The sequence below is a fragment of the Cnephaeus nilssonii genome, assembly GCF_951640355.1.
Source record: "Cnephaeus nilssonii genome assembly, chromosome: 16".
Classification (NCBI taxonomy): domain Eukaryota; kingdom Metazoa; phylum Chordata; class Mammalia; order Chiroptera; family Vespertilionidae; genus Cnephaeus; species Cnephaeus nilssonii.
The window spans coordinates 46,635,885-46,653,587 of NC_137087.1; the positions used below are offsets into that span (position 1 = coordinate 46,635,885).

At 41.7% G+C, this 17,703-nt stretch overlaps 1 protein-coding gene across 2 annotated transcripts in view; it reads left to right on the top strand.

The window, feature by feature from the left end:
• Positions 1-17,703, top strand: part of SLK (STE20 like kinase) — a 53,632-nt gene that overhangs the window by 7,559 nt on the left and 28,370 nt on the right. For both annotated transcript variants that reach the window (XM_079793681.1, XM_079793682.1), the window contains exons 2-6: positions 8,041-8,205; positions 10,987-11,035; positions 11,366-11,515; positions 15,282-15,354; positions 15,514-15,708. In XM_079793681.1, coding sequence (XP_079649807.1) covers positions 8,041-8,205; positions 10,987-11,035; positions 11,366-11,515; positions 15,282-15,354; positions 15,514-15,708 — 632 coding nt within the window. The remainder of the gene's footprint in view (positions 1-8,040; positions 8,206-10,986; positions 11,036-11,365; positions 11,516-15,281; positions 15,355-15,513; positions 15,709-17,703) is intronic.

A 17,703-nucleotide genomic window follows, 5' to 3' on the forward strand; every position in this document is an offset into this window, starting at 1 on the left:
TTTGAGTTTCAGAGTTCTTTAGAACCAGATCCTGATGAATAATTGTTTTCAAGCATTAATGTAGGAGGCACTTATACTTTCTAATGTAACTTTTATTTATTATATTAAACCAAAAGGTTTCATTGTTGGTTTAATCAGTATCTCCAGGGGAATGGAATAATTAAATTTGTTACTATAAAGAACTTTAGAGATTATCTAGTGTTATTTTCTCCCTCTTCATACTATTCCATTCATAAGTAAAAGACATCTTTAAAATCTCTAAGGACATTAGTAGAAGCATGCAGAAGTAGAATGACTTTTAACTCCACTCACAATATCCTTAGTCTATTACCAGAGTTTATATTTTATAGTGTGCCTCTTCAAAGACAGTTCCTCTGGTCTCTTTCTTCCCAGAGTATTATATTAAAACTAGAGGCTTGGTGCACGAAATTCATGCATGGGGGGTAGGGGAGTGTCCCTCAGCCTGGCCTGCACCCTCTCAAAATCCAGGACCCCTTGGGGGATGTCCAACTGCCAGTTTAGGCTCGATCCCGGAGGATCCTGGCAGTCAGATATCCCTCTCACAATCCAGGACTGCTGTCTCCTAACCGCTCTCCTGTCTGCCTGCCTGATTGTCCCTAACCACTCTGCCTGCCTGATTGCCCCAGTCACTCTGCCTGTCTGCCTGATTGTCCTAACCCCTCTGCCTGCCTGCCTGATTGCCCCTAACCCCTCTGCCTGCCTGCCTGATTGTTCCTAACTACTCACCTTCCCACCTGATTGCCCCTAACTGCTCACCTTCCCATCTGATTGCCCCTAACTGCCTCTGCCTGCCTGCCCGATCGCCCTTAACCGCCTTTGCCTGCCTGCCTGATTGCCCCTAACCACCTCTGCCTGCTTGTCTGATTGCCCCTAACCACTCACCTTCCTGCCTGATTGCCCCTAACTGTCTCTGCCTTGGCCCCCACTGTCGTGGCTTTATCCGGAATGATGTCCGGAAGGTTGGTCGGCTTTCCGGTCTAATTAGCATATTACGCTTTTATTATTATAGATGATGAGAGAAGGGGCTATGTTTCACTGGCTTATTTCTTCTGACTTAGGGGGACGGTGAGTTCTAATTATTATTGGCTCAACTGTGTATCTTTCTTAGAGATACAACTTAATGTTGTATTTTCATCAGTTATGACAGATTTCTTGATTTTTAACATCTCTGAAATTGGAATATGTCCTTTATTGATTGATGCCTTAGTATTATTGTTGGCCAGGTAAAGGTCATGTTATATCTGTCATTGAACTTAGTTGTATCACTAGTGTCATACAGTTGCAATCCCTTGCTGTTTCAATTAATAAACTATTTAAGGACCTTTTGAAGAAAAAATCCTGGTTGTTACCTAAAAATCTTTTAGCACCTGTGATCAGATAAACAAAGTAGTATCATTATAATTGCAAAATGGGAGACAGTGACTTTAAATAAAATTTTGGAGATAGTAGTTAATTTAATGGCCAGAGAATGATATTGTGTGGACATTAGATATCTCAGTGAATAAGTGATTAAAACTTCAATATATGAAGTATTTAATTATAAAAGAATCAGGATAATAGATATACAATAACAATTTTTGTCTAAATATGTCCAAAAGTTCTTAAAAAAGGTATAATATAAAAATTCTAAATGAAAAAGTGTTGATATAGTTTAATTGGAAGTTTTTCTTCCTTAGTGAAATATAAGATAACTAGAGGCCCGGTGCACGAAATTCATGCATGGGGGGGTGTCCCTCAGCTCAGTCTGCACCCTCTCCAATCTGGGACCCCTCAAGGGATGTCCGACTGCCCGTTTAGGCCCGATCCCGGTAGGATCGGGCCTAAACGGGCAGTTGGACATCCCTCTCACAATCCAGGACTGCTGGCTCCCAACTGATCACCTGCCTGCCTTCCTGATTGCCCCTAACCGCTTCTGCCTGCCAGCCTGATCATCCCCTAACCACTCCCCTGCCAGCCTGATTAATGCCTAACTGCTCCCCTGCCAGCCTGATTGCCCCTAACTGCCCTGCCCTGCAGGCCTGGGTCCCCCCCAACTGCCCTTCCCTGCAGGCTCGGTTGCCCCCAACTTCCCTCCTCTGCCTGTCTGGTCACCCCTAACTGCCCTCCCCTGCTGGGCTGATCACTCACAACTGCCCTCCCTTGCAGACCTGGTCCCTCCCAACTGTCCTCCCCTGCTGGCCATCTTGTGTGTTGGAGTGATGGTCAATTTGCATATTACTCTTTTACTAGAGGCCCGGTGCATGAAATTCGTGCATGGGGGGGGCGGCCCCTCAGCCCAGCCTGCACCCTCTCCAATCTGGGACCCCTCAAGGGATGTCCGACTGTCCGTTTAGGCCCGATCCTATCGATAGGATCGGGCCTAAACGGACAGTTGGACATCCCTCTCACAATCCAGGACTGCTGGCTCCCAACTGCTCGCCTGCCTGCCTTTCTGATTGCCCCTAACCGCTTCTGCCTGCCAGCCTGATCACCCCCTAACCACTCCCCTGCCAGCCTGATTGATGCCTAACTGCTCCCCTGCCAGCCTGGTCACCCCTAACTGCCCTCCTCTGAAGGCCTGGTCACCCCTAACTGCCCTCCCCTGCAGGCATGGTCACCTCTAACTGCCCTCCCCTGCAGGCCTGGTCCTCCCCAACTGCCCTCCCCTGCAGGCCTGGTCCCCCACAACTGCTCTCCCCTGCAGGCCTAGGTCCCCCCAAACTGCCCTTCCCTGCAGGCCTGGTCGCCCCCAACTTTCCTCCTCTGCCAGCCTGGTCCCTCCCAACTGCCCTCCCCTGCTGGCCATCTTGTGTCCACATGGGGGCAGCCATCTTGTGTGTTGGAGTGATGGTCAATTTGCATATTACTCTTTTATTAGTTAGGATTAGATAGGATAGAGGCCTGTTGCACGGGTAGGGGCCGGCTGGTTTGCCCTGAAGGGTGTCCTGGATCAGGGTGGGGGTTCCCTTGGGGCATGGGGTGGCCTGGGTGAGGGGCCTGTGATGGTTTGCAGGTCGGCCACGCCCCCCGGCGACCCAAGCGGAGGCCTTGGTATCTGGGATTTATTTATCTTCTATAATTAAAACTTTGTAGCCTGGAGCGGAGGCCAGGGCAGGCCAGGTGGGGGGCGGGAAGCTTGGCTTCCTCCATCGCCGGGGAAACCCAAGCCTCCTGCTCGCTCTGTGGCTGCAGCCATTTTTGTTGGGATTTATTTATCTTCTATAATTGAAACTTTGTAGCCTTGAGCGGAGGCCTGGGCCAGCCAGGAAGCTTGGCTTCCTCCATCACCGGGGAAACCCAAGCCTCCTGCTCACTCTGTGGCCACAGCCATTTTTGCTGGGATTTATTTATCTTCTATAATTGAAACTTTGTAGCCTTGAGTGGAGGCCTGGGCCAGCCAGGGTATGCAGGAAGCTTGGCTTCCTCCATTGCCAGGGAAACCCAAGCCTCTTGCTCGCTCCGTGGCTGCAGCCATCTTGGCTGGGTTAATTTGCATACTCGCTCCTGATTGGCTGGTAGGCATGGCTTGTGGGCATAGCAGAAGTATGATCAATTTGCATGTTTCTCTTTTATTAGTGTAGATAAGATATCTTAAAAGGCATTGGAGATTTGTTAAAATATGATAGCTTAGAATATTCTTCTAGAGTGTAGTGATGATCAGCATGAATTTTTTAAAAAAAAATATATTTTATTGATTTTTTTACAGAGAGGAAGGGAGAGGGAGAGAGAGTAAGAAACATCGATGAGAGAGAAACATCAATCAGCTGCCTCCTGCACACCCCCTACTGGGGGTGTGCCCACAACCAACGTACATGCCTGTGACCGGAATCAAACCTGGGACCCTTGAGTCCACAGGCCGAGGCTCTATCCACTGAGCAAACCAGTTAGGCAAAGTCTTTTTTTTATTTTAAAAATATTTTTATTTCAGAGAGGAAGTGAGAGGGGAGAGAGAGATAGAAATATCAATGATGAGAGAGAATCATTGATTGGCTGCCTCGTGCAGCCCCCCACTGGGGATCGAGCTCGTAACCCCAGCATGTGCCCTTGACCGGAATCGAACCCAGGACCCTTTAGTCCACAGGCCAACGCTCTATCCACTGAGCCAAACCAGCTATGGGTGAGCCAAACCAGGTAGGGCTGAAGTCTTTTGTACAAAACTTATTATTTGAATCCTAAACATTAGGGTTACTTAATTAGTAATTAGTATTTTTGCCCCTATATTTTTTCTAAGGAAGTAAAACATAGCAATGATGTACTTAGAAAATGTTAAACAAAAGAGTTCACAGTCAAAAGTTTCTTGAAAGAAAGGTTTTATTGAGCCAAGTGCTAGCCTGGAAAGGACCAGGTCTTGGGGCATGAAGTCTAAACCACTGGTAACGTAGCTAGATGGAAAAGTTAGAACGTTCGTACTGGCATTGATGGGCGCTTGTGTACATTCTGTTTTGGGGAAGAAAGATTGTTTGGAAAGAATATACATTGGCTACAGATAAGGGGGGGGGGTGGGAAAAGGTGAACTGGGGGCAATTTTGTGATAGTTACACAATCCATAAGGAAGAAATATTTACTCTTGTTGTTTAGTTACGGGCAGCAGTCCTGAAAGTTCATGTATACTTGTCTAGTGATTGGCTAGTAGACTCTGGAGATTGATTTAAAGCTCCAACACAAATTCAGGAGTGAGAGCACTCTTGTTAGTTGGCCCACAACTGTTAACTGGTTAATTGTTCCAATTTCTTTCTCTGACTCTCCTGTCCACTGTAATTAATTTAAGACGTACAGAATTTTTCTTTTGACAAAAAATTCCCATATACAGGCTGATACCTGTTTTGCTTATTCTTTTCTTCATTATTGCCAAGGTTAGATAATAGATCATTAAGAAATCTCCCACATACTGATTTTAAAATGCTTTATTGCTTCTGTAAAAATAATACATGTTTGTTTTTAAAAGCTCAAAAAATATGGTATGAAATAACGAAAAAGTCAAATCACCTGAAATTCCACCATCCTCACTAATGAAGTATTTCTAGATACTTATGAAGCTATCCATATATGAAAATGGATGTGTAGTTTGTGTAAAATTACATATCTCTCATGTTTAATAAGTTGTGTTTTTTCCCAGTCACTGATGTCTTATGGCTACTATTCCATCTTAAGAAATATTAATTGATTAGTCAATTCATTTTGGCTGTGTAATGTCTCATTGTAGAATTATATTGAATGATTTAAGCAGGTTCTTGTGAATGGACATTTAGGTTGATTCAGTTTTCTTATTGTAAATAGTACTTTGATGAATATATTTATACATGCATATTTTTTATTTTGTAAAATTACCTCCTTATGATCAGTTCTTAAAAGTGGGATTTGGACTTTTATTTATAATTTGAAACACTTATTAGTAGCTTCTAAAAGTTTGGTATTTTTTTCTGTTTTTTTCTTTTTTTTTTCTTTTAAGTAATATATTCAGTTTTGCTGGAATGATAACATATAATATTGAAATGTTTTTTAAAAAATCTAATTAGTATTTTAAGATCTGATTAAGATATGCTCTTAGCATGGTGCATAGCATGCATTCTATCTAATAAAGAGGGAATATGCTAATTGACCATCACTCCGTCACAAATATGGCTGCACCCACAGCTGAGGCCAAGTTCCCATAAGGAGCCTTAAGGAGCAATCAGCAGGGACCTGAGGCTACACCCTCCCCCGCCCCCATGGGGCTTGACAGGGGACCTCAGGCCACGCCCCCCACCCGACAGGGTTTGACAGGGGACCTCAAGGTGCGCTTCCCATCCTGGTGCTGGGCTAAGGGACCTCAGGCTGCTCCCCCCGCCCCAGTGCCAGGCCAGGAGACCTCAGACCATGCCCCCCACCTGGCAGGGCTTGACAGGGGACCTCAGGCTGCACCCCCAACCCAGTGGGACTTGACAGGGGACCTCAAGGTGCACTTCCCATCCTGGTGCTGGGCTGGGGGGTCTCAGGCTGCTGCCCCCGCCCCAGCGCCAGGCTGGGGGACCTCAGGCCGTGCCCCCCACCAGGTGGGGCTTGACCGGGGACCTCAAGGCATGCCCCCTGCCCGGTCTGGGCTGGGGGACCTCAGGCCACGCCCCCTGCCTGGCAGGGCTTGACAAGGGTGGGACTGGCCGGGTCTGGATCTAGCCCAATGGGGGGGCACTGGCCAGGTCTGGGTCTCACACGATTTTGAGGCGCATGTGGGTTGGTGGGGACTTGACTCTGGGTCCCGTGGTGCACCCCAGACTCTGACAGGAGGAAGGTTTTCGTATACATTTTACTAATTTTCTTTCATCTCTGACACTTCTATTATAGAGAAAGGGCAAATAGCAATATTAAATTATTTCCTCTAATTAATCCCCTTCTAATGTGCACGAATTTCATGCACCAGGCCACTAGTTAATTAATATTTATGTTTAGGCTATCTTTCAAAATAAGCATTCTATATAATAAACGGCTAATATGCAAATCGACTGAACAGCGGAACGACCGCTTGCTATGACATGCACTGACCACCAGGGGGCAGATGCTCAACACAGGAACTGCCCCCTGGTGGTCAGTGTGCTCCCACAGGGGGAGCGCCGCTCAGCCAGAAGCCGGGCTCACAGCTGGCGAGCGCAGTGGCGGTGACGGGAGCCTCTCCCGCCTCTATGTGGCACCTGCCCAGTGGAGAGGAGACAAGAGCTGCTGGGGCTGCTCACAGTAGGAGTCTGTCCTCTCTCCTCACGCAGAGGCGGTCCCTGCAGATGCGTGTTTCTCTATGCGCCTCCTCGCTGATTTCACCTCTATTTCTTAGAATCATAATAGATCCAGGGAAGCTGTCACCCATAGTTTGGGTTCCTTGTTCCTTTGCAAGAGTTTTTTATTCTAAACCTCAGAGCGAGGCTGAAGACAGCCCCCCTCCGGTGCACAAATTTCGTGCACCAGGCCTCTAGGGTAAAAAAAGTAAAGAGACAAGCTACTAATGGGAGAAAATATTTGCAAAATATATCTGATAAACTACTATTCAAATATATAAAGAACTCTTAAAACTTAACTATTATAAAACCAACAATCTGATTAAAAATGGACAAAAGATCTGAGCAGACATCTCACCAAAGATTTACAGATGGTCAGTGAGTACATTAAAAGATGCTCAACACTATATGTCATTAAAACAAGTAGATATCACTATACACCCATGTTAGAATGGTGAAAATCCAAAACATTGACAACACCAAATGCTGACAAGAATGTGGCACAGTAGGAACTCTCATTCATTGCTGGTGGGAGTGAAAAATGGAAGACAGTTTGGCAGTTTCCTATAAAACTAAACATATTCTTACCATATGATCTAGTAATTGTGCTCCTTGGTATTTACCCAAAGGAGTTGAAAACTTATGTTTACACAAAAACCTGCACATGTATGTTTGTAGCAGCTTTATTCATAATTACTGAAAGTTAGAAACAACCAAGATGCCTTCAGTAGGTGAATGCATAAATAAATTCGCACATCTATATAATGAACTATTATTTAGTGCTAAAAAGAAATGAGTTGTCAAACCATGAAAAGACATGGAGAAACCTTAAATATATGTTACTAAGTGAAAGAAGCCAATCTGAAAGGCTATATACTATGTGATTTCTGGAAAAGCAAAACTATGGAGTAAAAGATCAGTGGCTGCCAGGGGTTATGAAGAAGGGAGGGATGAATAGGTAGTGCATAGAGGATTTTTAGAGCAGTGAAACTATTTTGTATAATATAGTGGTGGACACATGTCATACATTTGTCAAAATCGATTGACTGTACACCAAATGTAAACAGTGGTCTGAGAATGATAATGATGTGTCAAGAGGGCATTAATTGTAACAAATGTGCAGAATCTTGATAGTGCGGGAGGCTCTGCATGTGTAGAAGCAGGGGGTATATGGAAACTTTGTACTTTCTGCTCAACTTTTCTGTGAACCTAAAACTATTCTAAAAAATGAAGTTTATTAAAAATAAAATTAAAAAGCTAAGTATGCATTGGGATATTTTCGATCTTACTTTTTTAGGCCCAGAATAAAGAGACCAATGTTTTAGCTGCTGCAAAGGTGATTGACACCAAATCTGAAGAAGAACTTGAAGATTACATGGTTGAAATTGATATTTTAGCATCTTGTGATCACCCAAATATAGTAAAACTTTTAGATGCCTTCTATTATGAGAACAATCTTTGGGTAAGTATTTTCTGTTGATCTATAGGAGTAGTCAAAATGAATTAATTGTCCTAAAGAGGTTTATAAGTTTTGAAAGCCTATTTTGTATATAACCTCTTTTGTTTAGTTACTTGTGTTGAGAGTTATCTGCGGATGAGAGGGTCATTGACAACACAATTACCCTTAGCTTCAACAGATACAGGGGTAGGCAAAAGCAGTTTTACATTTACTCATATGGAAAAAGACATGCAAGTTATGATTATTACAATAGCTTTATTAACTCTGTGTTTTGCGACTCACAACTGTAAACCTACTTTGCCCCCCTGTGTATTCAGATGTGTATTTCAGATTGTACCATATTTCATGATTGTTTGACATTGGACTCAAATGGAGAAACTTGGTTAGAATATTAAATTTCCTAAATTATGGAATTAGATAGCCTTTTCTTATTTTTTTTAAACCTTAGCATTTACTTAAAAATTTAAAAAAAATTTTTTTGCTTATAATTTTATTATCCTAAATTTTTTCTAAATCATGTAATAAATTATAAAATGCTTTCTAGAAATGTTACATATTTATCTTATACTAGAGGCCCAGTGCATGATTTAATCATGCACCTGGTGCACCAGCGGGCTGTCCGCCGGTGCCCCAGGCCTTCCGAAAGCCTCCGGCGCTGCGGAGGCTTTCGAAAGGCCTTGCGCCGGAGCAGACAGGCGGCCAGGTCCCCCGCTTTGGCCTTTGATCGCGGGGGACCTGTCCGGCTGGCTGTCCGCCGGCGATCCAGGCCTTCCGAAAGCCTCCGGCGCTGCGGAGGCTTTCGAAAGGCCTTGCGCCGGAGCAGACAGGCGGCCAGGTCCCCCGCTTTGGCCTTTGATCGCGGGGGACCTGTCCGGCTGGCTGTCCGCCGGCGATCCAGGCCTTCCGAAAGCCTCCGGCGCTGCGGAGGCTTTCGAAAGGCCTTGCGCCGGAGCAGACAGGCGGCCAGGTCCCCCGCTTTGGCCTTTGATCGCGGGGGACCTGTCCGGCTGGCTGTCCACCGGCGACCCAGGCCTTCTGAAAGCCTCCGGCGCTGCGGAGGCTTTCGAAAGGCCTTGCGCCGGAGCAGACAGGCAGCCAGGTCCCCCGCTTTGGCCTTTGATCGCGGGGGACCTGTCCGGCTGTCCGCTGGTGCCCCAGGCCTTCTGAAAGCCTCCGGCAGCCATGGTACAGACGCTGAGCTCGCGGCGCCACTGGCGCCGCGAGCTCAGCGTCCTGCTGGCCCAATCAGCTACCCGGGCCACCCTGAGTCCCGCCCCCTGCGCCTCCTGCTGGCCCAATCGTGGGCGTAGCGGAGTGATGGTAATTTACATATTACCATTTTATTATGTAGGATAATCAGGCCCTGCTTTTAGTACATGATATAAGTAGTTCAGGCTATATGTATAAATTATGTTCATTTTTAGAAAATATTAGACACAAGTAGATATAAAAATTAATGTTTATTATAGTAACAAGTCTCTTGCTCTGCACCAACACTAATTTAACCAAGAGGGCTTTTGAAATGCAGTTTTTGTTTTTCTCCTTGAAGGAAGAAGCAAAGTGTTATGACAGAAGAGTAGGTAGTACAAATAATACCTGACTAGGAATCAAAGGCCTATATTTTTTGATCTTGGTGTTGCTAGGAGCTTAAATAAATCAATTAACTTTTATGAGTCTGTGTACTCATAGGATGAGTTAATCACCTACCTCCCAAATTATTTTTTAAATGATATAATGCATTTAAAAACAATTTGTTAATTGGCAAGCATCTGTGAAAAATAAATTGTTATTATATAGAGGGAAAACAAAACAGGAAGGTATGTAATTTGTTAATATTTGTAATTTTAAAAAGTTACAGTTATTACTGTGATATCTTTTAATGTAACTGATCAGGTCTCTTAAAAAATGTTTCCAGAGATTATGATAAAAATGAACTCCTAGATGATTTAATAAAGAGATAAGATATTTATTCAAGATTAGTATAAAATAAAAAGTTGGACAACTGTGAAGGGACAGGTTAGTGGGAGAGATAGACATTAATTAACCAAAGCATCATAGTCAAAATTACAACTGTGATAAGGGTTAAGAAGGAAAGGTACGTGCTGGTATGTACCAGGAAGGTCTGGGAAGGCATCCATCAGGAAGTGATAATTGAGCTAGGATCTGAGGGTTTTGTGTATATCGTTGTTTTTTTTTTAACTCGAAGTCTCTATATTTTCCGGATTTATTTCTGTTAGTAAAGCTAAAAATACTACATTTGATCACTTAAATCACAATAGTTACCTTAAAAATGAAAGTAATAAAATCATTCAGTATTGATGAAATGGATATATAATATTATCCTGGCCCTGGCTGGGTTGCTCAGTTAGAGAGTTGTTCCTATACATTAAGCGGGTTTGATCCCCAGTCAAGGCACACACAAAAGACAACCAATGAATGCATAATGGGTGGAACAGTGGGTCCATGTTTCTTTCTCTCAAATCAATAAATTAAAAAAAATACTGTCCTGAAGAAAAATTCTATGCCTGGTTATTTTAGAGAAGCAGGCACGCTAAAATTGGTGATTAACAAAAAAGCACATATTTCCAGAATGTGTTCTCTTTGTGCTTTCTCAAGTGATTATCATTAAGACTCCTAACACTTTTAACACTTGTATGGTTAGCATAATATTATTTCCATAGTCCAGTTAAATTGACAGCTATTTTTTACCCTTTTTGCTAAATTGAAGAAAAAATACTCAAACTCAATGTTGTATTAAATGCATGCCTTTTTATATGCCTGCAGATCCTCATTGAATTTTGTGCAGGTGGAGCAGTGGATGCTGTGATGCTTGGTAAATACCTTTTTTCCTTTATGTTCATATCTTAAATTACACTTAATAAAAATCGATGGATTTCAAACATTTATGCATATATCTTATTGTTAGGTGAAGTTCAATCAGTTAAGAAATCAGCTTAATTATATTTTTATATTCTTAGACAATTGTAATAAAATTCTAAAATTAAATGATGAGTATAATATATGAGGAAAGTAATCTTATAGATATTCAGTTCTTCTAAAATAAATTCACTATATAAATCATTGACAATGATGGTAAAAGTAAGAGCCTGCTGACATGATTTCACTGTGTAAAAATGCAGATTTGTTTACTTTTTCCTTACAGAACTTGAGCGACCATTAACTGAGTCCCAAATACAAGTAGTTTGTAAACAGACCTTAGAGGCATTGAACTACTTACATGATAATAAAATCATCCACAGAGATCTAAAGGCCGGCAACATTCTTTTTACCCTAGATGGAGATATTAAGTTGGGTAAGTTTATTTCCTTAAATAAGACATTTGAATATGTGCTTTTTATCTTCATTTTTTTTATTATGGTGAAATATACTTAACAAAATTTACCATTTAACCATTTTTAAGTGTACAGTTCTGTACCATTAAATTCATTCACATTGTTGTACAACTATTAGCACTATCCAAAACTTTTCATCTTCTCCAACTGAAACTCTTTAAACACTAGCTCCTCATTGCTCTGTCTCCCACAACCTCTGGCAACCACTGTTAACTTTCTCTTTCTATGAATTTGACAACTCCGGGTACCTCATATAAATGGAATCGGACAATATTTGTCCTTTTGTGTCAGGCTTATTTTACTTAGCATGTCTTCAAGGTTCATCCATTTTGTAGCGTGTGTCAATTTCCTTCCTTTTAAAAGCTGAATAGTATTTATGTATATGCCACATTTGGTTTATCCTTTCATCCATTGATGGGCACTTTGCTTGCTTCTGCTATGGACATGGGTGTACAAATACCTGTTTGAGCCCTTGATTTCAATTCTTTTGGGTATTCCAAAAGTGGAATTGCTGCATCATATGGTGATTCTGTGCTAATTTTTTTGAGGAACTACTATATAATTTTCCATAGTAGTTGCCATTTTACGTTCTTATCAGCAATGCACAAGGATTCCAGTTTCTCCACATCCTTGCTAATATTTGTTACGGGTGTGGAGTGGTAATGGTTATGAATTTGTTTATCTGCTATTGCATTCCTCTTAATTTAGTCTTTTTTTCTAAATGATTTTTTATTTCTAATTTTCTCAAGTTCTGCCACCTCATTTCTGAGTTTTTGTAATTCTGATTTAATGTTACTCTTTTATGTCTTACCTCACCTAAGGATATGTTGTATTGATTTTTTTTTTAATCGAAAGAGAGGAAATGGAGGAAAGAAAGAGAGAGAGAGAGAGAGAGACGCTGATGTGAGAAACATTGATTGGTTGCCTCCCACATGCTCCCCAACTGAGGACCAAATCTGTTCTCTGACTGGGAATTGAACCCACAACCTTTTGGTGTACAGGACAACACTCCAACCAACTGAGCCACCCGGCTAGGATTGTCTTACATCATTTTTTGAAGTCTCGTAGCTCATTTTGAAATAGTTATGTTATAATTTTGATTAATTTTTTGGTGAATGTTTTTCTGTAAATGTATTAAAACCTTATTTGAATATAAGAATATACTGTTGTGTAAAATAATGTATACTTTAAGTATATTTTTGAAGATCTAGGAATGTCAAATATTTTTGAGTTGGTTGACATTTAAAATAGTTTCAATTTCTGTTTAATTAATTTGTAAATACAGAGAACCTCCCATTTCTTTTACACCCTGTTAAATAATATGCAGAAGTATAGAGTTATACTATGCTCAAGAACCATATCCCAATTTTTATGATCTTACTGGGTCACATAATTGCAAATGAAAATAAGTATGTAAAATACTATTTTCACAGACCAGTGTGTACATGCCACATCATTATAAGTAGAAATACGAAGCACATGCCAAACTTAATTTTTCCCTTTGCACAGAAAAAACAAAGATGCCTTTTGTACCTCCTGTTCATTAGAGTGCTTGGAGAGGTATGAATGTTGACAGTGAACAGTTGTTGTTTAGGCCTGTTTCGGGACCTCCTTCCTCAGTCATGTTCATAGGGGAGAGAGTTAAAAAGAATAGTGTTAGTAGGTTCTAGGAAAACAATGGAATAAGTACTGAGCTGACTTTACCTGAGTCCAGAACCTCTCTGGCAGAATTTCATATTATGATCTCAACTCCTTCCTCCAGGAATATAAGAGAAGCTTGTAAGTAGAGGAGGTGAGGGGTGGCAATAGGGGTGAGGAGTCCTGAATAAATCTATATTGTATCTTCTGTAAATAATATATTCCAAGTATAATATGTTCTGTTTGCTTCTTTATTAATTTAATTATAAAACCTTAATTCAATATCTAATGTAATGAAGGATTTTGTACACTATGTTAGGAAGCTTGAACTTCATTCACAGGCAATAGGTAGCTGCTTATTTATGTTTAAGCAGGAGAACTACATGGTGAGAGAGAGAGAAAGAGAGAGAGAGAGAGAGAGAGGACCATAGAATAAGCACAAATAATTAGATTACAAAGCAGGACTTAATGAGTTTTAAGAGTTCTAACAATAAAATATCCCAAAAGTTAGAATAATAGATATGGTTAATAATAGTAGCTACCATTTACTGTGCCAGGCCTTGGGGCATAAGTACTAAATGCAGGATTTTGGTATTTAATTTTGAGAATTGTGGCATGTCAAACATGAAACCTTGAAAGATAGATAGATGTATGGCATGAGGTAATTTAGGCAGCTATAGCAGTTTTATGTTGCTATTAATGCTTGTCTCTGCTGTAAACTTAAAAGATGGTGTTTAACAATGGCTTTATATTGTTGCTGTTCTCTAAAATTTATTTATTTATTTTTGAGTGGCTTAAAACAACACAGATAATATTATTCTCTTACAGTTCTGAAGGTCAGAAGTCCTAATGTTAAAGTGTTGGCAGGGCTGCATTTCTTTTAGAGACTCAAAGGGATAATCCATTTCTTTAGCAAAAACTTCTAGAGGCTGTCTGCATTCTTTGGCTCATGGATCCATCCTCCATCTTCAAAACTAGCATCTTCTCTATCTCTGATTCGGAGCCTCCTTTCCTTCTTATAAGGAACGTTGGGATTCCAGTGACACACCTGGATAATTTAGGATAATTGCCCTGTCTTGATTTAATCACATCTGCAAAGTCCCTTATGTGAAGTGTTGTGATGTACTTAGTTCAGAGTATTAGGATTTGGACATCTTTAGGGACCATTATTTTGCCTACCACCAGGGAAGGGGCAAGCAATTTGGCAATATCTGCCAAAATTACAGATACAGCTCTGGCCGGTGTGGCTCAGTTGGTTATGCATGTCCTGAAGGGTTGCTGGTTGGATTCCTGGTCGGGGCACATGCCTGGGTTGTTGGCTTGACCCCTGCAGGGAGTGTGCAGGAGGCAGCTGATTGATGTTACACTCTCATTTCGATGTTTTCCTCTCTCTTTCCCTTCCTCTCTCTCAGTCTCTATGCAGTCTCCACTTTCCGTCCTTGGTTATCAGGATTCTCTCCAGCTAGTCTTCAGTTGATTATTCAAAGTTTTTTTGTTTTGTTTTTTGTATTTTAGTTGTAATTCCAGTTTGGTTCTGGGAATGTGTCTGTGTAGTAGTATCCACTTACTCCGCCATCATTTTTAATCTCTTTTGTGCTCTATAATTTAAACAAGAAAACATGGTTCCTAATTTTTTTCTTTGTAATGTAATTTTCTGAGGAAGTTAGCAAGCCATATGCTGTCATAAAGGCTGCTTTGGTATAATTTCTGTTTTTCGTACTATAGAAAAATGTTTATATCTATTGATTTAATTATAATATAGCACTAGTTGACATTTGTTTTGAAGTGGATAGCCTGGTCTGTTTTAAAGTTACAATCTTGTTCTTCAATTCTGGAGAATTTGTGATCTGAAGATGTATAAAGTTGGTGGTATTAAGTGTGTTAATGATGGAATCTTTTCTGCATCATTTTTGGTGAGTAGGTGTGATAGAAAGAGGGTGGTCAAAATTAGGATGGTAGAGTTTATTTTCCTTACCCTTTAATAAGAATGGCCTTATGAAGGACTTCATATGTTTTCCCAAACTTCATTGACTACAGGGAACTTTGCTTAAACACTATCATTAACACTTCTGTATAATTTATTTCAAGCGGATTTTGGAGTATCAGCTAAAAACACAAGGACAATCCAAAGAAGAGATTCCTTTATTGGCACACCATATTGGTATGTATTAATTTTTATGAATTTACAGGTTAGTTATGTCAGCAGTTATTATACTCATTAATTTGTTCACATAATTGGTGATACTGTCTGTCTTTTATGAGGGTTGCGATCACTAGTCTTAATTTAAACATCTTAACTTTCAATTTTCTGTTTTCATAGGATGGCTCCTGAGGTAGTCATGTGTGAAACATCGAAGGACAGACCCTATGACTACAAAGCTGATGTTTGGTCCCTGGGTATCACTTTAATAGAAATGGCTGAGATAGAACCACCACATCATGAATTAAACCCAATGCGAGTGCTGCTAAAAATAGCAAAATCTGAGCCTCCTACATTAGCACAACCATCAAAATGGTAAAATATTCTAAACAAAGCTTTTTAAGAAGCAAAACTTGACGCTTTATTCTTCCAACTTTCCAAGAATACTTGAATTTATGGTACAAAGACTATATAAAGTAGAAAACTGATTTTTGGTATAGTTTCAAGACTTAAGGACCATTTAAACTCTTAAAACTAACTTTTCCCATAATTTTTTTCTTTTAAATCCTTACCCGAGGATATTTTTCCATTGATTTTTTAGAGAGAGTGGAAGAGAGAGGGAAAGACAGAGAGAAATATCAGTGTCAGAGAAATACATCTATTGGTTGCCTCCTGCACATGCCCTGATCGGGGCTGGGGGGGTGGGGTGCCTGCAACTGAGGTACGAGCCCTTGACCAGAATCAAACCCGGGACTCTTTGGCTCTATCCACTGAGCCAAACTGGCTAGGGCCCCATAACTTTTTAAAAAATCAGTTTTAGAGAGGGAGGGAAGGTGAGAGAGAGGGAGAGAGAAAAAGAAACATTGATGTGAGAGAGACAGTGGATCAAATCCACAACTTAGGTATGTGCTGTGACCAGGAATCAAATCTAACCTTCAGTTGCCAGGACTACTCTCCAACCAGCTGAACCACACTGGCCAGGGGTTTTCCTATAAATTTGAAGATACCAGTGACTTGAGTTCTACACAAAAAAAATATTTTCTGTTCTATGAGAAAGTGAGACATGTATCTGATCTATATTTGTGGAATTTAATATAGAAGAATTTTTAATTCATGACTTGGCATACTTGTGAATATATGGTTATATCTCATTGATTAAAACTTTGAACCTACTTACTTATGTGTAAATTGTATCCTATCTTATAAAGAGGGAATATGCTAATTGACCCTCACATCATCGCAAAGATGGCAGCGCCCACAGCCAATAAGGAGGGAATATGCTAATTGACTGCCCCACCCTCAAATATGGCTGCTCCCACAGCCACAAGATGGTGGCACCCAGTACCCTCAGCCCCGCAGGCATGCATCAAGTCTGGGCCCACCCCCCATTGGGCCCAGCTGCTCTGCGCACCTGCCTCCAGAGTCCCCCAGTTCCCTCTGCCCCCAGCCACCCAGGACAGGCTCAAGGCACAGGCAAGCCTCAGATGTCAGCTGCCCAGCCCCCCAGAGCCGGCCCAAGGTACAGGCAAGCCAGGGCCATCTGAGGCTCAGATAACTAGGGTCGTCTGAGGCTTGCGCTGCCGGTAGTGGCAGCAGCAGAAGTGTGATGGGGCATTGCCTTCCCCTGATGGCCAGGTCACCTCCCACCCCTGAAGGCTCCCGGATTGTGAGAGGGAGCAGGCTGGGCTGAGGGACCCCCCCCCCCCCCCTCCAGTGCATGAATTTTCATGCACTGGGCCTCCAGTTTATAAATAAACTGGAGGCCCAGTGCACAAAATGTGTGCATGGGTGTGGGTGTGTGTGTGTGTCCCTCAGCCTGGCCTGTACCCTCTCGCAATCCAGGACCGCTGGCTCCTAACCGCTCACCTGCCTGCCTGCCTCATTGCCCCTAACCACTCTGCCTGCCTGCCTCATTGCCCCTAAACACTCGCCTGCCTGCCTGATTCCCCTAACCATTCTGCCTGCCTGCCTGATTGCCCCAACCTCTCTGCCTGCCTGATCACCCCTAACTGCTCACCTCCTAACCTCTCTGCCTGCCTGCCTGATCACCCCTAACCGCCTCTGCCTGCCTGCCTGATTGCCCCTAACCACTTGCCTTCCTGTCTGATTGCCCGTAACCGTCTCTGCCTCGGCCCCTGGTGTTGTGGCTTTGTCCGGAAGGACGTCTGGAAGGTCATTCGGCTGTCCGGTCTAATTAGTATATTATGCTATTATTATAGATAACTAATAAAATCTTAATATTCTCATTAACTAGTTTTTTTATGTTGAATAATACTATTGTATACATAATGAAACTTAATTTATTAGAGTTTTGTTTGATTTTAATAACATGAAAGTAAAATGGGATGTCATTGTTAAAATTTTATTTTG